Source organism: Ambystoma mexicanum, chromosome 9 (genome assembly GCF_040938575.1).
Source record: "Ambystoma mexicanum isolate Mex_15411 chromosome 9, UKY_AmexF1_1, whole genome shotgun sequence".
In the NCBI taxonomy this organism is placed as follows: Eukaryota; Metazoa; Chordata; class Amphibia; order Caudata; family Ambystomatidae; genus Ambystoma; species Ambystoma mexicanum.
In genome coordinates, this window is record NC_090931.1 from 25509236 (window position 1) to 25532870 (window position 23635).

Here is a 23635-nt window from a genome sequence, read left to right on the forward strand (position 1 = left end):
GTCCTTTGTGTAACTTGTTCTACTGCTCACTTTACTCTTGAGATAAGTCTCGCGGCTCAGCCACGGCTACCACATTACTGTGTAGTACAGGCTTGTACCAAAGGGAAATTGTGCTTACACGTGTAGTCCTAATTACTTGTAGTGTTCCCAAAGGGTACTGCATGAGATTCTGCCTAACACTTTGGCAGAGGGAATATGTGTTCACCCCATCATTTTGTAACGCGTGTTTATACCAAACATGTGTTCTAGTTGGTTTTACGGGAGCTGAATGTTGTGCACATGTTGAATACATGCTCTATTGATATCTGCACTGTTTGTGCTCTTATTGATTGCGGTCTAATTGCTTAGGCACATGAGTGGTTCATGGGTTTTTGTTTGTCTACAGTTGTGATTCCTGCTGAACCCATGTGTGGAAATAATAATAGGGGGATGGCCTTGTGTGTTGTGTAATGGTACAGTACATCCCTGGCGCTCGAAGTCTGGTTTAAATAAAGTTAATTTTGATTGCTGTGCATACGGTCGCTCGATGGGTTGGGTGCTGCTCTCCACCGGTGTCTCCTTGTTTCCCTTACCCTCTTCTTTTCCTTCTGTTTATTTGTCACCAGGTGTTATGTCGGATCTAGGCACACTAAGCTTTACAGAAGCTCAGATTCATGTGGCTCTAAGGCCCCCCCTCCCCCATCAGTCGATACCAGTGATATCACTATCGCTGCGGATAGGTTACTGCAAACAAAGAAAAAGGAATTTCCGGACCCAACTGCATGGGCATCTCCTAAAAGAGTATTTACGGGCAACTATAATCCCACTGGGGTACCAGATTGAAATGGCCCCTGTTCAGGGACGTCATTTCACCAAAATGCCAGGGGTGGCGGAAGTGACATCACACGACCCTTGACCCCTGATGACATTACAGGAAGTGATGTAATTTGACCCCACACCGAAGTGATATCGCGGGAAGCAATGGAACACGACCTTTCACCCGTTGCCAAAACAGGAAGTGGCATCACATAGCATTGTACACTACAAAAAATATGGTTACGATATCACTATAATGTGATGTACATTTCATACAAGATTGGATCGCCATATGTATTGTTAAGATCATTGTGTATAGGCCCATATTACCAAATTACTGTGAATGCAAGCAGACGTCCATGACCAAATGATAATGATGTGTTATCATATAGCACTTACGCTTAAGTGCTTTATATAGAAAAATATACACCTTTTTTAATTTATTTTTGTATTTGGTTGAAACAACCTTTTACAAAAATTATTCACAGCTAAATACTTCCTTTAAATGGGCAGAAGAAAAAGAAAAATTCAAAAGGAAAGAAAAAAATGATATAAAAACAAATGACATATTACCATCAACAAACACATTCCAAAATACCACTAATTGTCACATGTAAAACCATTCATTATAAGACAGTATTTAAAATTACACAGCAATAAAAACTAAAAAAAAAAGGAAGAAACCTTTCCTATAAAATATCCATAGATCCTGGACACTGATATGGTCACTATGGCATTACTCTAACTTTACAGTCGACATCCTAAATAATACTTTTAGACGTTTTGAATGACAAAAGAGAAGAGGAGAGAGGACACAACATTAAAGCATGTTGAGCGAGTACTTAATCAACAATATTACAGCTGGCAAGCACCTGCACGACTTCGACTGTTAAGGGATTATGGACACCAGCAATTAAACGGTCCCAGAACATTTCTGGTATGAAGTTAGCACTCAAAAAGCCCAATCTAGTGAACAATCAGGATCTAGCTTCTCCCGTTACTTGACAGTCCTTTAGGAGGTGTTTCAAAGTTTGTGCTTTCGAATTAAAACATTTATCATGTAACTTTACGGTCAGATCACCTTGACCTCTTTGTGCCAAAACTTCACCGACTAACAATTTGGCCCATATAGTTGGATTCTCTTTTAGCACTAGATACGTGAGCCTATTTGGACCAGCTGCTTTGGAGGACGAGCTCTTCCTAATAATTTCCTCCAAACTCTGTGTATCTAGCGGAAGTTCCCATTTCACACTCTCCAAGGCTACAGAAATAGGATCTTTACATGAGCCAAAGGTGAGAGAGGGATAATCCACCCAAACCTTTTAAGGGACCAGGTTACAAAGTGAGCTTTTTGAACAACCCTGACGCATGGCCTTCCTTCCCACTGACAAATTGTTTATACAACTGGCGTAGTGCTTTAGATTTAATTCTCTGTTCATTCAAACCCAAGTTCAGCTTTGTTAAACTCCTTAATTCTTCGTTCAAACGTTTTTTCATCAGCACCGTAGCTTCATCAAAAGCATGACAATGCACTTGCATTTTCCCACTTCCTCCCACACTCGGTGGGCATGTGGACCAGATAAATTTAGTAAAACTAGCCGGGGTGCAGTTACGCCTTAGTATGATGTCAGGGGTTTCACTGAGACACTTATTCAAACTCGCCCCATCTCTCTTATATTTTTGGAGACGTATTCTCCCTTTCCTACTTTCAACCAACTGCCCGTGCCTACATTGCTCTTCAAAGACAGTCTCTGAAAAAATCAAGGTCAACCTAGAATGGTCGCCCCCCCTTTATCTACGGTCATAGAGACATTCTGAGCAAAAAGGTTGAGGGACAAGAAGAAATAGTCAATAATTGAGCTGATTTTCCCTTGTGATCTTGTCGAATTGGCTGGGATGTCCCCCGGAAGAGAACCATTGCCCATTTTCAGACCCCAACTTTCTAGGAACTCAACCCAAGGTCTACCTCTCCCTGAGAGTTTCTTTCCTTGTGAGACCTCCCCCTCCTTTGTCGGGCGTAGACAATGCGAATTTAGATCACCTCCCAATATGATTTGTGTGCCCCCATAGAGGAGCTTAATTTTCTCCATTGAAGCCACCAACTCCCTAAAAAAAGCTTCTTGACTCGATTGCGCGGGATTCTAATAAACATTCACAAATATCATATCAGACATAATGACCTGACATTTCAATGAAACCTTACAAATTTGGATCCCGCCTTCATTTTCAAGATTAAGACAGGTTCTTTCAATATGGAGTTTCTAATTGCAACAAGCAGCCTCCCCGATGGTCTCCCTTTCACTTTTTGGGAGGCGGCCTGGGAGATCAATCTAAAACCTTCAATTTCAATGGGGTTCACTACCCAAGTTTCTTGAAACATTACAATGTCCCCCAGATTAAATAGGAGCTCCCTAATTTTTGGTGATGTGAATGTATTGGGACCCCGCGTGTTCCAACAAATAACTTTAAATTCCTTTTGACTAAAGTTGCCGGATCCCTACCCCCAACTTGAGGAGAACCTGAGACATGATTTCTGGAAGTAATGATATGGGCAAATTGTCTCTATTCAGGCCATTAGCCTCAATCCTTGTGGCCGTGGGATGGCCTACTTGCAGAGCCCCAGACCATTCTGTTGCTTTTGAGGTCCATTTGGACTTGTTCTGTTTTGTCTTCTCCAAATCTGTCGGGCAGAAATTTGACAATTGTATGCCCAGTCCTTCCAGCTCCTTTGCCGCTCCTTGTATACCTCCTTTGCATTTCCTTGGAGGTCAACCATACTTCTACCAGATATACATTTTGGATTTCGGGAAAGCGAACGTATTCAATGTCTTCAGATTTTATCAAATACAAACTCTTCACTTTATTGAGAAATGACAGAATAGTACTTCTACATAGTGACTTAGTTGCTTTTTTATTCGAGACCAGAGAATGCCAAAGCTTTGGAATCACAAGCATTTATGTTTCTGCCTCAATGACTGCCCCCTGGATAAATTGATGCAAATCCTCTTCTGAGGCCTCCTTTGTGACGTCACCACTTTCTATCCGTTTTCGGGCTTTCCCCATTCCATTATGATCAATATTCAGGGAGCAGTGTTTCCCTGGCCCCATTTTCACTTCTTCAAGCATCACACTTTTGCCAGTGCTATATATTTTTGGGTGACCCCACTGGAAGATAGGAGCTATCCTTCCATCAGAGACAGCAGCTACCTGTACTTCACTATTTACACCAGTCATTTTCAATGCTGCATGTTGTTTATTTAATAAAAAGATGGGAGCCACTGGGAGTTTCTTGTTATTACTGTCGTGACAAAGATTGGGGCCTGGTGGCTCCTCCACCACTTTCTTCCTGTCCGTTTGTAACCCCACACGCACATTAATCACCCTGATTTCCTCCTGGGTGATATCTTCCGACTCATCAGATTTCTTATCTTTTCAAGATGGAGACTCTTCCTTATGGCTATCTATTAATACAGCTCTTTTAGAGCCAAGAAAGGATCAATGACTTCACTCTCGTCAATTAGAAGGACTGCCTTTGTTTTGGGTAGTGATTTCAGCAAGGAGATTGTTTTAGCGTTCATAATTTTTTCTCTTCCTTGATTTTTTGTTTTCTTCCCTCCCTCCTGAACAAACACCACCCCTTTACAGTTCCTCTTACTTCTGGCCTTTCTTTTCCTTTGTCTCTTTTTATTTTTGGAAAGACTCTGCCCTGTCTCTTTACTGGGCTGATTTTTCCACTCTGGGGTTATTTGAGGAGTATCTTCCTCCTGGACTGGTACTACATCCATACTCTCTAAGGGCGCATCAACTGCGTTAGCCATTCGCAGAAATTCTTCTAAGATGGATTCACACAGGGGAGTATCATTAAGTATATAGGAATTTCTCTCCGCTTGATCTTCCCTTTTTTCCTCTTGGGTCCCACTCATGATTGGATTAATTTTTGTCAAGCGATCTTTAACCAGGAGTGAAGTATTCCCTTCCTCCTCTTCTTTTGACACCAATGAACGTTGGATTGCCGAGATATCCATTCCCTGTTTTACCATTTCCAACCTCATGACATTTGCCAATGGTGCCAAAGAGGAGTTGATGATGTTATTGCACCCTACTAAGTTTGAATCCAGATTTGCCACCTCCCTTGTCAATTCTAGGAGAATCCCTGCTTGCCCCTGGACCTCTGTCCTTAAGAGTTCAAAAAACGGCGACCATTGACTCAAGAACAAAATTAAGGGCAGCAGTCTCTCACTTGTGTAGTATTCAGTGGCGATGAGGACTCTGGTGCCACTGAACAGTCCTCTGGTTCATCTCTAGAATTGTCTCCCGATGATAGAGTGCGTAGTACCGTTTTGGTTTGAGAACTCTCATTGCCCTGGTCGGACACTCTTCCATCTTCAAACGCGGATTCATTGGTGTAGGAGATCTCATGTGCAACCACCTTTCCCTTATCATTCAAAGTTTACTGCAATATAAGGTCTTGGTTCATTATGAGTATGTCTACATCATTAACACTTATACTTCTCTTTTTCCTGAAGTGACTGTCGATTTTTTTCTGTATTTTTTTAGTAGTTTGTGTATATTCCAGACCACGCTTCCATGCATGGACAATGCTCTCCTTTCCTTTGATTTGGCCAGATCTTGACCCTGGCGTATGAAACTCCACTCCAGCCTGAGTGAGAGCCTTAAAGTGCACCTGGGCATGGATGACTTGTATCGTGGGACATTCTACTGAATCACCACTGTTTTCCACCAGGCCCTTTTCAGGTTCGCTATTTATGGCTTCAGGGTTAACTACTCCCATTGCTGGAGTGATTCCATCGGGTTCCGGGGTTCTAAGCTCACCGGTCAATGGGTTACTACGAAGTTTCATCACTGTCGTAGGTTAACCTCTGCACACTCTGCTATAGAGGGCGAGGTGATATGCTTGTCACTTATGTGACCTGTATCACTGGCCACAAGCAACTGACCAGCCCCAGTTAACGACCCCTGACTCTGAGCTTTACCACTACCTAGTAGTTGGCTGCTGGTTTAAGGGGTGAGCAGTGAGGAGGGAATAACTGGCTGCTGGTCTAAGGGGTGAGGAGGGAATAACGGGCTGCTGGTTTAAGGGGTGAGGAGGGAATAACTGGCTGCTGGTTTAAGGGGTGAGGAGGGAATAACTGGCTGCTGGTTTAAGGGGTGAGGAGGGAATAACTGGCTGCTGGTTTACGGGATGAGCAGTGAGGAGGGAATAACTGGCTGCTGGTTTAAGGGGTGAGGAGGGAATAACTGGCTGCTGTTTTAAGGGGTGAGCAGTGAGGAGGGAATAACTGGCTGCTGGTTTAAGGGGTGAGGAGGGAATAACTGGCTGCTGGTTTAAGGGGTGAGGAGGGAATAACTGGCTGCTGGTATAAGGGGTGAGGAGGGAATAACTGGCTGCTGGTTTAAGGGGTGAACACTGAGGAGAGGTGGACACCAAGACACAAATAGGCCCCAAACCGAACACCCCTGCCCACTTTTCCTTAGATTAGGGTTGCACTAAATGTTCCCAGCTACTGGTTTTTGCACCAATCCGCATTTATTTGTATTTCAGCTGTTGTCCCATTTTTTTCTTTTAACATGAAATTTAAGGGAACTAACAGATGAGGCCAGAAATTCAAATGCTATAGACTTAGAGCAGCACAACACCACGGTCTCCTGCTTTATATAACCATACGGCACGCAGCCACTCGTAGCTCTTTAGAGACAGAGCCGGATCCGCGGGATCAAAGAGATGCAGCTCTACTCTGCAGTCTCCACAGCCTCTCGCTTTGTTCAGGCCCCCAGCCCCCGGCACACGGCCGCCCAAGGCTCTACAAGTATAGAGCCCAATCAGGGCGATCAAAGAGACACAGAGGTACAACTCCACAGCTCTACAGTCTCCCGCCGCTGCTATTAGGCACACAATCAAACACACGACCCCCAGCACTCGACCCCCCAGTGAGTCGAATGATATAAACGATGATTACTATGAGCAATGCCTGGTCAGCGGGACCTTACTCTGACCTCACTTTTAACCCCTGGATTCTCTCGGAGGCTCACTCGGGGTATTTCGGGGTCTTCAGGGCGCACTCGGCCACAGCTTCGACCACAGCTTCTGGAAGCAGACCACCGACCGCGAAACACGCAGCTTGACCACAGTCCAAGTAATAACGCCCGCAACAGGCAGACCGTAAACAGACCTGCTCGACTCTCGGACTCTCGGGCTGTAACTGGCAGTAACTGCTGCTTTGAGGAAAGGATCTCCGCACCTCCCGCACCAGACGCCACCCTCAAGCCGCACTGAACAAACACAAACTCAGCCGCTTCCGACAGTGAATCAAAATATACACCCAATATCACCCAACCTGTGTTGGTACTCATTAAATGACCTCAGAAGCATGAAAGGCTGAGTTGAGGCGTTTAAGAACAGACTAAATCAGTGACCCACCCCCTGAAGTGTGCCTGAAATAAACCTTTGATGAGTCTAGCAATTACTGTATAGAATTCCAAAAAGACACATTATTTGGTATTCCTATTCTTTCTTATTTAGGGTCAGTGTTCAAAGTGTTAGACTTTTGGCACTCCTGTTCTTTTTTTTAAGGGGTTTGAACAAGAAAGCCAAGCACTCCAGAATAAAAGAGCCACATGGTGCTGGTCACAGCCCAGGAGCTTGCATTAGAAAAAATAAAAAAAATAAAAAATGTTATTTTTTTTAGAGGTCGCAAGGGAGACCACAGAGGTTGCAAGGGAGACCTCGGAGGTCGCAGTTGCGACCCCTGGTAACTCTTAAATGACGTCCCTGCCCCTGTTCTATTCTTGGAGGTTGAGGAATATAAGACTGGTTACCGTCAGATTGGTAGTAAGGGTGGTAGGAACCTGATGCCGTAGAATATATACACTGCAGAGTGATTATCAGCAAAAATTAAGCAAGATTTGGAACTTAATGAGCGGGAATTTCTGACCAACACTCTTATTCACGATGCAAAAGCTAAATCTTAGGTGGTAAACAAGGAAGTAGGAGATTTGAAAACCTTAAATCTTCAAAAGACATCAGTTAAACTCTAGAAATACTCTTTTCTAAGGAAAGAGTTTATCCATTTCCGGATTATAAATTTCCCCTGTTTCTTACTTTAATGAGTCTAATCATTGCAGAAACCTTTGGGTCACATTTCACGACACCAGTAGTTTCTCTGCGGTGGTAGGCGGCAGCTCTGAGACCCCCCAGCAGGCCAGTTCAGCTGATGAAGTTTATTTAGGCCGCAGTCAGTCACATGACCGGATTCCCCCTGAGGAGAGGTGGACATGATCAGTTCCAGGGCAGGTTGAACTCCTTCGATACCCGGAGGTGGAATTATCTGTGCTGACAATGCCCATCTTCGACCTAGCTAAACTCACACTCACTAGGACTCATATTGGAATGTTATCTGAGGCTGTAAGCTTTGTCCCTACACAATCCACCTCTCTTAATCAAACCGAATTAGAACCAAGGAGATTGTATATAGCTGATACAGCTAAACACCTTCTTTCAACCTGTCAAGATATTTAGAAGCCCTGGGTGTAAATTTAAGGGGGACAAGGGAGTTCGCCCGCCACAACTTTTATGGCACATCATTTTGTCCAACTCATTTGGCAGGTGCCTCTTTCATTTAGATGTCATGCACCCCCCCTCCCCCCAACATTTTCCGCAAAGTCACTCCACTGGGAGAAGCAGGCTGTCACAACCTTTAGACTCAAATCTACATGTGTTCCCAGCGATTCAGAGATGACACCAGAGGTTGTGACCTTCAAGAGAATGGTTTTGGGGGACCTACCATCACTTTTTCGAGATCAAGGCAACCCCAATAGATACAGCAATATATCGAAGACAGAAAATCAAGCCCTGAAACAAGTGGCAGGCGATATGAATTTGGTAATAAAACCGGATGCTAAAGGTGGACGTATAGTCCTCATGGATGGTACTATGTATACTAACCTGGTAAGAGCTTTGGTTCATAAGAATTAACATTACACAAACATTTGGATCGATCCTACAGATAGAATACTGACAGAGCTGAGGGACATATGCTACCACTAATGCATGACGCGCCACTCCGAGAAGAAGAAACATGGTGGTGTAGACTGGTCGCAGGCGAAAAAACTAAATGGGCAACCGCGGCGATAAAGATTTTGGAGGCAGCTCTTAAACGAGCATCAGAGAGTGGCTCTGCATCTGGTTCCACTCAAACAAAACCTCCATGATGCAGTTGGACATTTCATCTTTTCTTCCCTTTATGCTACACTATCTTCTTCCTCCATTCTGATCTTACCTGCTCTGCAATTTAACAGTCCTAACGATTCATTCATATCTGAGATATGAGATATGATCTCTTGTAAAAATCAAACTTTTCTGTTGATTATAGACAAGTAAAAAAAAAAAAAAAAAAAAAAAAAAAAATATGTACAAAAAGGGATGGAAGATGGTTTCCTTACGAGCAAGGAGGTAACCTTCTTGACCCTGGTAGAATGTAGGGTGCCTATACTATATGCCGTTCCTAAAATGGAGCCTGTGGGCCAATAGAATTACGTTTTTATGTAGGCATTGGCTATTGATGTGAGGTCCTACTTGAAGGACACCACAACAGCTATCAACATTTCCGAAAGCCTTTTATTCAATCCTAAGGAACAGATGCTGTTGACATAAGACATCACTGCTCTTTTTATTAATATACCACTGGGTGAACCGGTGGTTGTATACTAATTGACCTTTTCACAATTGACCTGGGGAGAATTGACCTTGGGAGAATTGACCTAATTTATGTGGTCAATTAGGACATATATATATGCGGGGGCAAATGCCCCACAACCCCCCACCCAATCCAACCCCCCCCGCAACCCACCACCCAATCCCCTTATATTATTTAAAATCCCAAACCAACCCAATACATACATAAAATAACTAAAATAATATAAAGGTCAATTGTGCAGGAGGTCAATTAGGACCACTATAATTAGGTAAATTGTGCAAAAGGTCAATTGTAAAAGGTCAATTTGGGTAATACTGAACCGCTTACCATGATACATAAAAGGCTGGATACTAGACCGCTACACCATACAGTGTCCACTGTCTTTATTGTGGCACTATTACAAATAGCCAATAGTGGGTTGGGGGATGACTTTTTAGTACAATATTTGTGATTATGCAATTTGTCTAACTGGGTATATATACTGCAACTTTGTTGTTGTTCGGAGAGAATCTGGTTAGATTTCAGCTCCAAGGAACTGACTTGCACCTCCCCATCGTTAGCATGCAATAAACTTGCTTTCCTGAAAAAGTGCATTTGTTTCTTCACAGAAGCTGTTCTTTCACTTTTGAATGTTGAGTCACTTCCTTTAAAAAATAACACAGACAGCAACATTTCTTCCCACTGGAAAATATGCTGAATCGAAAACATAAAATGTTAGGAACCACAAAATGTTTGTGAAAAATATATGTCCCTTTAAGCACTGACAGGTTGGTCATGGCCCTAAAACACCACAACCATCCTTGATCGGATCAACATTGACATATTCTGGCATCCAGTACACTAAGTCCTGAACAGAACCTGAAGAAGCCATTAGCCCATCTAACCTACATCTCCTAATCCCGTCCAACGGCTTTATGGTTACTCCCTCCCTGAGAGTAAGCCTGGCTGCGTTTCATTGGTAAGAAGGTGCCCTCCCCTTTCACCGTGCACCACACAGAGGCTTCTGCATTTCTGGTCCTCTAGAAGGATTGTCATACGATAATTTCATTAAAGCACCCAGGGTTCTCTTTTGCTGATATCAGCAGACTTGAAATGCTAATCTCTGAGTGGCATTTTCTGTCTGCGCTCCTGATTCACAACACATATTTTGCACTTTTCTGCAACCCAGATCCTCCTTCCTCTATGGCTCTGGGAGGTACAGTGGGAGTACCATTGTGAAGAGTACCAATAAACATCTTGCATCTGTCTATAGCGCCAAGACACTCCTCTGAGGGAGAATGTGCACTCTGAACATACACTTATTGTGAGACACTGGAGGATCAATCACGTGACGAGATCCTGATGCTCGGCAATGAATGTCACTGACCATAAAGCACTGATAATCCAACACCAACATTTTATAGAATGGTCTGCATGCATGGGCAGGTTGAGAACACGCGTCAACACAACATAAACCTACCTAGAAATTTGGAGTTGACAATTTCTTCATCATTGAGTAGTGGCGTAAAGACAGCTTCCGACGTGCCAGCATGTCCTGTGAGCAAGAAGGTGGACATGAGAGTGATGGCTAAAATTGGCAAGTATCCAATGCTTGTTGACTCCACTGTAAGGCTAGTAGTGGCAGCACTACCCAGCCTCTATTTGTTACTGTGTAAGGAGTTATGTTTGTGACACATACCATACACAATACATAATTACACACACTGATAGAACATGTGAAATCAGGAGCTTCTGGTAAGGGTGATGCATTAACTGCATTTCTGGAAACCGAGAGTGTGTGGTGAGATCTGCTGCTTGGGGGTTTCCAGTGTAGTCACCAAAGGAGATCGACTAAAAAAACAAAGCTTCACCAGTGGCCATCACAACTAACACTAGCACATAAATATTCAGTACTAACACAAGAATGCAGACCACCGGGGAGATGTGTGCACGAGGACAGCATCACTGGGCCATCTAAGAGAAGGGACACCATAACAGCAATCTACAAATGATGGGGCCTCACACCACCCAACACAGAAGCATTGACTCTCACAGCACCTACACCAATAGTACAGTCTCTCAGAGTACTCAATGCAGAAGTACTGACTCTCGCAGCAACTACTACACCAATAGCACTATCTCTCCGAGTACCCAATGCTTCGCATTGACTCTCACAGCACCCACTACACCAATAGCACTGTCTCTCAGAGTACCCAACACAGAAGCATTGCCTCTCACAGCACCTATTACACCAATAGTACTGTCTCTCAGAGCACCCAGCACAGAAGTGCTGAACAACACCTACTACACCAATAGTACTGTCCCTCAGAGCACCCAACACAGAAGCATTGACTCTCACTGACTCTCACAGCACCCTCTACACCAATAGCACTGTCTCTCAGAGTACCCAACACAGAAGCATTGCCTCTCGCAGCACCTACTACACCAATAGTACTGTCTCTCAGAGCACCCAGCACAGAAGTGCTGAATAACGCCTACTACACCAATAGTACTGTCCCTCAGAGCACCCAACACAGAAGCATTGACTCTCACAGCAGCTACTACACAAATAGCAATGTCTCTCAGAGTACCCAATGCTTCACATTGACTCTCACAGCACCAACACCAATAGCACTGTTTCTCAGAGTACTCAATGCAGAAGTACTGACTCTCACAGCACCTACTACACCAATAGCACTGTCTCTCAGAGTACCCAATGCTTCGCATTGACTCTCACAGCACCTACTTCACCAATAGCACTGTCTCTCAGAGTACCCAACACAGAAGCATTGCCTCTCACAGCACCTACTACACCAATAGTACTGTCTCTCAGAGTACCCAGCACAGAAGTGCTGAACAACACCTACTACACTAATAGTACTGTCCCTCAGAGCACCCAACACAGAAGCATTGACTCTCACAGCACCTACTACACAAATAGCAATGTCTCTCTGAGTACCCAATGCTTCACATTGACTCTCACAGCACCAACCCCAATAGCACTGTCCCTCAGAGCATCCAACACAGAAGCATTGACTCTCACAGCACCTACTACACCAATAGCACTGTCTCTCAGAGTACCCAATGCTTCGCATTGACTCTCACAGCACCCTCTACACCAATAGCACTGTCTCTCAGAGTACCCAACACAGAAGCATTGCCTCTCGCAGCACCGCCTACACCAATAGTACTGTCTCTCAGAGCACCCAGCACAGAAGTGCTGAACAACACCTACTACACCATTTGTACTGTCCCTCAGAGCACCCAACACAGAAGCATTGACTCTCACAGCACCTACTACACAAATAGCAATGTCTCTCAGAGTACCCAATGCTTCACATTGACTCTCACAGCACCAACACCAATAGCACTGTCTCTCAGAGTACTCAATGCAGAAGTACTGACTCTCACAGCACCTACTGCACCAATAGCACTGTCTCTCAGAGTACCCAATGCTTCGCATTGACTCTCACAGCAGCCTCTACACCAATAGCACTGTCTCTCAGAGTACCCAACACAGAAGCATTGCCTCTCACAGCACCTACTACACCAATAGTACTGTCTCTCAGAGCACCCAACACAGAAGTGCTGAACAACATCTACTACACCAATAGTACTGTCCCTCAGAGCACCCAACACAGAAGCATTGACTCTCACAGCACCTACTACACAAATAGCAATGTCTTTCATAGTACCCAATGCTTCACATTGACTCTCACAGCACCAACACCAATAGCACTGTCTCTCAGAGTACCCAATGCAGAAGTAATGACTCTCACAGCACCTACTACACCAATAGTACTGTCTCTCAGAGCACCCAACACAGAAGTACTGACTCTCACAGCACCTACCACACCAATAGTACTGTCTCTCAGAGCACCCAATGCAGAAGTATTGCCTCTCACAACAGCCACTACACCAATAGTACTGTCGCTCAGAGCACCCAACACAGGAGTACAGACTCTCGAAGCACATGCTATGCCAATAGTACTTTCTCTCAGAGCACCCAATCCAGGAAAACTGACTCTCACAGCACCTACTACACAAATAGCACTGTCTCCCAGAGTACCCTATGTAGGAGTACTGACTCTCACAGCACCACAACAGTAGACGAGTACTTTCTCCCAGAGCACCCACCACCATAGTACTAAGTCACAGAGCACCAACCCAAATAGTACTGCATGTCTGAGCACCTGCCCAATAGCAATGTCTCTCAGGTACATACCACAGGAGTATTGATTCTCAGTGCAAATATTCCCCTGGGCACTGAGTCCCAAGTCTCCAAGCAGAACTATTGGCCATCACAGCAACAACTACAGTGGTATTGACTCTCAAAACATCTACTATATTGACTCTGAGAACACTACCCATGCACAACAATCTCAGTGCCCCCACCGCAGGAATGTTGCCTCATGGAAAAAGCACACACAACTGTTCCCATAACTCAAGCACATGCTTACAACACCCACTAAAACTGTAGAGACTTTCACAGAAATCACTAGTGGTAATAATGAAAGCACTGAACTCTTTAGAAATCACAGCAGACTCAACACATACCCAATGAGAAAAGGTAACAACATTCTCCCAATTCAATAAATTCAGACACCTTACGGAACAGGGGGTGGGGCACTCTAACATAACCCAGCAAAAGAGACTAAGCTGCAGCACCCCTCACAGAGGACACCATTACAGAATTCACCCAAGCAGAGAATGTCACAACAGCCAACAGAAGAGATGAGCGTACATCAACCATCATATAACAACCCCTCAAAGAACACATCCCAGAATAAAACAACACAGCAAACATCACAAGAGATGAAACTGCATCACCCATCATACCAAAAACAATCAAAGAACACATATCACAGGATAAAACATCATCTCATCACCCCTCAACCTGAAGCTCTTATAAAGAGAAAACACCACATCACACCTCAGGATTAGAAATGACAAAACCCATCACACGGCATGGACATACTTCACCCAGCACTGGATTTGAATTTCCAGCACCCATCACAAAATAACCCCACTTGGACCTGCCCACAAATGAAAACTTCACAGCACCAACCAGTGGAGAACCCCACCACTCTGCCCCAGATCATCTAAATCAGCCTACAGCAACCATCCTGACTGAGGGCTTCACTGCACTGATCATAGGAGGCAGACGCACAACTTCCATAATAAAATAAACTGTCACAGCAACCATCACATGTGGAGGCCTCATGGGTAGCAAAACAAATGAGTAGACCTTCACAGTGTCCGGGATGGAGACCGTCATTGCTCTCATCACATGAGCATAGTTTAGAGCAGCCATCAAACAATATTGCTTAATCTCCCATCATAGAGAATCACATCAAGCATTACAGGAGTGGTCCTCAAACCACCCATTATAGGTCCTCAGGCCATCCATCAAAGGAGAGGAGTTCTAGGCACCCATTATGGATCCTCAGACCATCCATCACAGGAGAGGAGTTCTAGGCCCCCATTATAGGTCCTCAGACCATCCATCACAGGAGAGGAGTTCTAGGCCCCCACTATAGGTCCTCAGACCATCCATCACAGGCGAGGAGTTCTAGGCCCCCATTATAGGTCCTCAGACCATCCATCACAAGTGAGGAGTTCTAGGCCCCCACTATAGGTCCTCAGACCATCCGTCACAGGAGAGAAGTTCTAGGCCCCCATTATAGGTCCTCAGACCATCCATCACAGGTAAGGAGTTCCAGGCTCCCATTATAGGTCCTCAGACCATCCATCACAGGTGAGGAGTTCTAGGCACCCATTATAGGTCCTCATGCCAGCTATCATAAGAGAATCCCTCAAAGCACCCATTATAGGTCTTCAGACCATCCAACACAGGAGAGGAGTGAGTTCTAGGCACCTATTATAGGTCCTCAGACCATCCATCACAGGAGAGGAGTGAGTTCTAGGCACCCATTATAGATCCTCAGACCATCCATCACAGGTGAGGAGTTCTAGGCACCCAGTATGGGTCCTGGGACCATCCATCACAGGAAAAGCCCTTAAACCACTCATTATAGGTCCTCAGACCATACATCACAGGAGAAGCCCTAAAGCCACCCATTATAGGTCCTCATACCATCCATCACAGGATATATTTTAGTCACCCACTGTATGTCCTCAGACCACCCATCACAGGAAAATGGTTCTAGGGACTCAGACCATCCATCACAGGAGATCAATGCTAGGCACCCACTATAGGTCCTCAGACCATCCATCACAGGAGAGGAGTTCTAGGCAACCATTATAAGTCGTCAGACCATCCATCACAGGAGAGGAGTTCTAGACAACCATTATAGGTCCTCAGAGTATCCATCACAAGAGAAGCCATAAAACCACCCATTATATGTCCTCATACTATCCATGACAGATAAGGCGTTCTAGGTGCTCAGACAATCCATCACAGGAGATGAGTTGTAGGCACCCATTATATGTCCTCACACCATCCATAATAGTAGAGGAATTGTAGGTGGCCACTATAGCTCCTCAGACCATTTATTATAGGAGAGGAGTTCAAGTCGCTCAGACCAACCATCACAGGAGATGAGTTGTAGGCACCCATTATATGTCCTCAGACCATCCATCACAGGAGAAGCCATTAAACCACTTATTATAGGTGCTCAGACGATCCTTCACAGGAGAGGAGTGCTAAGCACCCATCAAGTGCGAGTCCTGGAGCTTCCATTACATAGACTTTCAGCAACCCATCATGAACCCTCCCACCACCCTTCTCTGGAGAGGTTTGCATGGAACCCATCATAGCACATTGCCTCACAACACCCATCCAGGAAACGGGCTCACACTTCCTATCGTAGGTGAGAATCTCAAGGAGAACGAACACCGCCAGTAGTGATGTTCTAGGTCAAACATTGCTTGATGGTTGCCCCACATCAGACATCCCCTCATCCCCTTTAGATATCACATAAGATTGTGGGATTGCCTACTTACGAGAAACAGCCAGGAGGATGCAGGTCTCACGCTCGCTCAGAATCTCTGCTGCGTAGCGGTGCTGGTTCGCCAATAAATTCTTTACCTGCCCAGTCTCATCGGCTAGCTCGACCTCCACTGGGAAGTGAAGAAAAAACAGAATTACTGGTGGACGCAGAGAGGCAGGGTGGACGAGGTCTATGAAGAATGCTCGGTTTGCAGGACAGCAGGAAGGGGCATAAGAGCAAAGTGTGAGGCGAGAACCTGAGGGAGGAATGGTGAACACAGACGAGGAAGTGCCTTAAAGGATCAATTGCTAGCCAGTACTCAAGTATGTGGCAAGGAGCAAGAGGAAAATAAGTGATTCAAACTCTACCCAAAAGTAGCACAAAGTACTGCTAACTTGACTGTGGGACCTCACACCTTCTTTCTCCACCGCTTTCCATTCACTGCGCCCTTTCCTGTGCCTCCGCTCCTCACTCTGCCACCCTGAAAAGCAGCCACTATGTCCACATGATTCCAGGCACGATAGGCCCCACTGCCCCCTTCCAGGGCTCTTGCCCTCTTTCAAGGAGAAGCCTGTGGCAAAGCATGTACAAGACCTGCCTCAGAAGCGTTGGAGATTGAAGGACTGCCCTGCAGCCACTGGAAAGAACCTGTGCGAAGCCAGTTCATTCACCCCCTCATGGCACCCTCTGCATTATGGAGACGCTTCTGTGCGTTATGCTCACACTGCCCACCGATGTTGGGTGAGAAGGTGACCTTGAAGTAAGTGAGAGAGAGGGTGCAATCATGACGAGAGGAGAGAGGGAGTAAGGCAGGCAGGGTGGGAGACACTGGGAACACAAGTCATGGCCACCCACAGAGTGAGGCACTCTGAGAGGGAGAAGACCAGAGAGTCAAAGAAATAGAGATGGGCAGAAGTCGAGAGGGCCACAGAGATGTAGGCACATGTAGAGTGGGACAAGGTGGGGGGCATTCTCACTTTGACGGTTCCTAAAAAGCCTGGATGAATGGCTTAATGCTAGGGGTTTACCGAACTTCGGCTTCGAGTAAGTATTCGGCCGAATTCTGGCTGGAAAAAAGCTATTCGGCTCCGGCCAAATAGTTTCTTGCTATTCGGCTCTTTCTGGATATTTTGTCATTCTCATTTGAATACAATGAAACAAGAACTCAGAAAGGCAAATATAGGCTTCAGTTTGCAAAACTGAATAGAACTGGACCAGACACTTTGCCACAAGACCAGACAAATTGCAATCACACCGCAGTAAAATATCTTATATTGTAATCTGCTCTTTGGGGCATGTTTTGTTACAGATTCTTAGACATAAAAAGGTGCTCATTTTTAATACTTAGCCAGCGACAATACAGGAAAATCTTTTCTTGTGGAAAATGTATATATTCAATGTGCATTTTCTTCAATTGTTTTCTTTTTTTAAGGACGTCAGTCAAGCATTATCTGATATTTTATCAGGAATGATAAGGTGCATATGTTTGTGTATTGGTAAGAAGGAGTGGCGAGGATACGTGAAAAGTTAGCAGCATTTTTTCCTATGGGCCACGCCCATGGAAAAACATTAAGAATTCACAATATGTAGTGGGGACTCGCAGACATCGGTTATGTCAGGCAGAGCAATATTCCCCCTCCTAACAGGCCTCTCAGAGGAAGGTAGGTTGGGTAATCTCTCCAGTTCCAATGTGGGCCAGTGTGTGACAGCGGGTAAAGATATTTGTGAGGACTCTGTATGAGACAGTGAGAGAGCTATGCTCTGCTGGTGGAATTTGTAGGATGCAGAGTTGGGAGAGCCAGAGAATTCCTGGGATGGGCCAAGTCAGGGCCGAGCCTTAGAATTTGGCTTGACTCCAAGTGGAAAACGTGTGCTGAACCGGCAAAATGAGCATGTAAGTCTTTATTGCCCAAAGAATTCAAAACAAAACAAAAACAGCACTACACAGGCAAAAATGCGAAATTGACAAAAGCAACAGCACATTTGGTGGAAAACTGCAGCAAGCATATTGGTTAGAATATTTCGATCAATTATGAAGTAAATGTTAAAGTATATTTTAGTACTGCAATAATTTGTTTAATTGCTTTGGTGGCCATCAGAGTTACATAAACACATTATTCAATGAATATTTAAACCTGAGGTGTAAAATCATTTGTAATAAATGAACGGGTGCTTACCCATTCACCAGACATCAACAACCTCTCTGGGAGAGTCCTCTCTTTTGTTTGGCCTACGAATGGGTGGGGTGAATAGTTGTGAGATGGAGTTCACGCATTTCAGATTTCCTCTTGACTTGTGCGCTGCATGTGCCAAACATGAACCATTTTATACATTTCTGTGAGCTGCAAAGAAGTTTCGAAACTCCACCGCAACGGCTTTGCAACTGGATATAGAATGCAATGTGTCCAATTCACGAAGGCATTTTCAAATTGCAATATCCATTTTGTTAATTGCAACCTAGTCCTTTTGCATTTGTTAAGCCGTCTACTTTGACTGGCACTGATTTTGAATATGCAACAACCTTGTGCACATTTGGTCCCTTCATTTTGGTTGAATCTGCTTTTTTTCTGGCTTTTATACTTTAAATAAAGATGCTGATTGATTACAATGAAGAGAAATAAAAGTATAGAATGCATTTAAAATGGTGCTTTATTGGTTTTTTTAATAAGTGTGTTTTTTGAAGTTTGGAATATGATTTATTAAGTAAAGCAACTATTCGGCTTCATATTCGGCTTCGGTCGAATAGCTGACAAACTATTCGGTATTCGGCTGAATTGTAAATATGCTATTCGGCACAGCCCTACTTAATGAACGTTAATGGTCGCACCGTAGCAGTTTGCACCTGTGTTACATGACTGAAGAGGAGACAGACATAAGTAGCAAGGAAAAGTGACAAGAGTAGGGAGGGTTTGCTCAGAGAGCGGGGTGCTGTTAGTGAAGATAAGGGGGGAAAGCGCTGCATGATGAACCGGTTTCCTCCAGTTGCATTTATGATTACGCAGAAAGGAATGTTTGCGGAGAGGAGAAATGTCCTGACCAGGGAGCAGCTCTGGCCAACTCTTGAAAGGGCATCATTTACGACAGTGCCGTAAAAGGAAGAAAAATGAAAGGGGGTCCCACAAGGGCCAGGGTGGGGGCGGAGTTTAAAGGAGGAGGCAGAGTTCAGAGGAGGCGGAGATCAGAGGGGGCGAAGCTGGCAGTTGAACTTCGTTCAAAGGATATGTTAGAATAAAGAGTTTAAAAATGGTGTAAATTCTTTCATGCTGCTTCTTTCCAATAACTAAGCTTGCAAAGTATAATAGGTGCTAACCTTTTAAACCCGAGCAATATATAGTGCAATATTCCCTGGAAAACAAAATATCCAAATATGAGACATGTGTTTTGATGCCAATTTTGTGTGGTCTTGTGGGTCTGCGTCAACAGTGGGAACGTGCAAACTGGGTGAAATTCTGGTAGCCAAACACTTGTGCAGGATTGCTGGCCTCAAAACCACCCAAGGGTGCTGTGTCTGCCCTCTGAAAAAAAGTGACGCTGTCCACCCACATGTATCCTTTCCTTGTGCCCCAGAAAAGCAGCACAGGGCCACAATCAGGGGAAATAACTGCAACCTCTCTTGCCAAATCCTGGGACTCATCTGCCCTCTCATCATTTCCCCTCCTCAACCCCATGTTTGGCTTTCAACAATACTCTGCTTTATAAAGATGGCTTGAAAAGGAGTGCAAGCAGGTTGGGCCCCAAGAAAAGGAATGCAAGGGTCTGGGTAGCCAAAAGGATGGAAGGAAGCGGGCCGGGGAACTGAGAATAGGGATGTGAGGGGGTTGGGGCCTAGAAAAGAGTTGCAAGCGCTCTGAGAAAAGAGGTGCGAGCGGGCTGGAGTCTGGGGGCTGAGAAAAGGAGTGAGAGGGGCTGGGGCCCTAGAACAGTGGTGCAGCGGGCATGGGAGTTGAGAAATGGGGTTCAAGGCGGTTGGTGAGCTGAGAAGATGGATGAGAGGGGGCTGGAGCATTGAAAGGAGCTGCGAGAGGCATGGGGGCCTAGAAAAAAGATGTGAGGGGACTGAGGGCTGAGAAGAGAGGTGCAAGGGGGCTGGGGGCCGAGAAAAGAGCTGTTAGGGACTGGGGATGAGAAGAGAGGTGTGGGGGGTCTGGAGGCTGAGAAATGGGTTACAAGAGGACTGGGGGCTGAGAAAAGGAGTGAGAGAGGCCTGTGGTCCTAGAAAAGCAGATTGAGATGGGGGGGAATAACAGACTTACCTTCATATTTGCCACTGCACCGCCGCATAACAGGAGAAGGCTCACCTGACTTCCTGTCCACCCTGGCTGCCTGACTTCCTGCTTTCCCGTCACGACTAATCAATGAGTGGCTGGGGCGGGACAGGAAATCAGGTAGCCGGTACAGGCAGGAAGTCAGGCCAACACGCACCTGTTGTGCGGCCGGCACATCAGTCACAGGTTTTATTTTAAACTAGTTTTCAGCTGGAGGGCCGTGTGGTCAGCCCCTGCTTTGATGAATCCTACAGACTCCTCACTAATTCCCTGCCTAAAGTCTCCTCTGGGTGGCCAGGGAAAGGCAAATGCTTTCTGATCCTGACCTTGGGGGTGTTGTTCTGCGGGAGGAACACCTGGGAGGAGAAAGGTCCCAGGGGAATGAGAGGAATCTGTGGTTTGAGACACAGTATTTGTCTTGCTCTAGGGAGAATGGCTCAGCAATGCTAAAGTATGTAATGGCTTGCAGTAACCATCTTGCTGTTCCACAAGAAATACATATACATAGGGGGGAACGCAATCCCACACTTCTATGCCTAGAGAGAAACCAAAACCCTTCTAAACTTTGGGAAACCAGCAAAGCTGAAGACCTCCCTAACGCCCAAAGGGGCAGTGAAAGGAACATTATAAATAACTATGGTTTAAAAGAATTGCCTTTCCCTTTTCAAATAAGGCTAATGCGTAATCCTTATGATGTTCATTTAAAGAATATTATAGGGAATAAACTGGGGTTTAAAGGTAAAACAACAGAAACCGAAAACCTTAACTTTTCCATTAGGGACTTCAAGTCCCATAATTCCTTAATTACTGACACAAAGAAGATGGCTAGGTTTCATGGGGCGGGGAAGCCTACCAAGCCCTCAGGATTCCATGGGGTGGGAAGCCTATCAAGCCCTCCAGATTCCATGGGATAGGAAGCCTATCAAGCCCTCCAGATTCCATGGGATAGGAAGCCTATCAAGCCCTCCATATGCCATGGGGTGGGGAAGCCTACCAAATTCTCCAGATTCCATGGGGTGGGGAAGCCTAACACGTCCTCCGCCATGGGGTTGGGAAGCCTTCAAAGCCCTCAAGATTCCAAGCGGTAGTTAGGCTTACCAAGCCATCCAGATCAGATTCCATGGGATGCAGAGGCTTACCAAGCCTTCCAGGTTCCATGGGGCAAGGAAGCCTACCAAGCCCTTCAGATTCCACAAGGAGGGAAGCTTTCCAATCACTCCAGGTTCCATGTGGTGGGGAAGCCTACAAAACCCTCCAGGTTCCATGGGGTGGGGAACCCTGCCAAGCCCTCCAGATTCCATAAAGTATGGAACCCTACTAAGCCCTCCAGATTTCATGGGGTGGGGAACCCTGCGAAGCCCTCCAGATTCAATGACTTTTGGAACTCTACCAAGTCCGCAAGATTCCATGGGGTGGGGAACCCTACCAAGCCCTCCAGATTACATGAGGTGGGAAACCCTACTAAGCCCTCTGGATTCCATGGGTTGAGGAAGCCTACCAAGTCCCCCAGATTCCATGAGGTAGGGAACCCTACTAAGCCCTCCGGATTTCCTGTGGTGGGGAAGCCTACCAAACTCTCCAGATTCCATGTGGTGGGAAAGCCTACCAACCCCTCCAGATTCCATGTGGTGGGGATCCCCACCAACCCCTCCAGATTCCATGTGGGGGGGACTCTACCAAGCCCTCAAGGTTCCATGGGGTGGGGAACCCTACCAAGCCCTCCAGATTCCATGTGGTGGGGAACTCTACTAAGCCCTCTGTATTTCCTGTGGCCGGGCATCCTACCAACCCCTCCAGATTCCATGTGGTGGGGATCACTACCAACCCCTCTAGATTCCATGTGGTGGGGATCCCTACCAACCCCTCCAGATTCCATGTTGTGGGGAACCCTACCAAGCCCTCAAGTTTCCATTGGGTGGGGAACCCTGCCAAGACCCCCAGATTCCATGGGGTGGGGAACCCTACCAAGCCATCCAGATTCCATGAGGTGTGTAACCCTACTAAGCCCTCCAGATTTCATGGGGTGGGTAACCCTACTAAGCCCTCTGTATTTCCTGTGGCCGGGAAGCCTACCAACCCCTCCAGATTCCACGTGGTGGGGATCCCTACCAACCCCTCCAGATTCCATGCGGTGGGGAACCCAACCAAGCCCTCAAGGTTGCATGGGATGGGGAACCCTACCAAGCCCTCCAGATTCCATGTGGTGGGGAACCCTACTAAGCCCTCTGTATTTCCTGTGGCCGGGAAACCTACCAACCCCTCCAGATTCCATGTGGTGGGGAACCCTACCAACCCCTTCAGATTCCATGTGATGGGGAACCCTACCAAGCCCTCTAGGTTCCATCGGGTGGGGAAGAATACCAAGCCCCCATAACCGTTGGCAACGGTGAGTGTAGTTGTGGGTCCACTTGTATTTTTAGGCATGCATGCATAGCACCAGCTGCCGATGGACCCCCTACCAAGTCCTGCCAGGGGACTGGGAGTGGGTGTGAATATGTGGCAAGGGCACAAAAGGCATCACTAAAGGAGGGTTTGGGGGAACCTAGGACAAAGAGGGGGCACATTCCTTTCCAATAGAGGTTAAAGGGGGTTTGCCCCGAGTGGAGGTGCAGTTAGCAGTTCTGGGTGCTTGGGGCATGCGGCAATGCTCTTTACAAGGAGCTCGGAAGTGCGAAGGGACTCTTTTTTTTATTGTAAAAAGTTACTCTTTCTAATAAACTGGTGTGTCATGGACTCTCGCTCATTTTGTCAGAGGGGAGTGGAACTCTCTTGCTGGGATGCGGTACGTGTCTAGGAGATGGCCAATGAGAATGGGACAGGTTCTATACAGGCATAGTAAAGTATGGTAGATTGGTGCATTGTCGGTGCTGTGGCTGAGTGCCATATAAGTATAGGGTCGGTAAGCTTTGATTAAGGTCTTGAGCACGAA

At 45.8% G+C, this 23635-nt stretch overlaps 1 protein-coding gene across 1 annotated transcript in view; it reads right to left on the bottom strand.

Annotated features, from left to right (window-relative positions):
- Positions 1-23635, bottom strand: part of LOC138489567 (uncharacterized protein CXorf65-like) — a 180414-nt gene that overhangs the window by 23467 nt on the left and 133312 nt on the right. The window contains exons 4-5 of the mRNA XM_069617286.1: positions 16455-16571; positions 10969-11043 (exon numbers count right to left, since the gene is read on the bottom strand). Coding sequence (XP_069473387.1) covers positions 10969-11043; positions 16455-16571 — 192 coding nt within the window. The remainder of the gene's footprint in view (positions 1-10968; positions 11044-16454; positions 16572-23635) is intronic.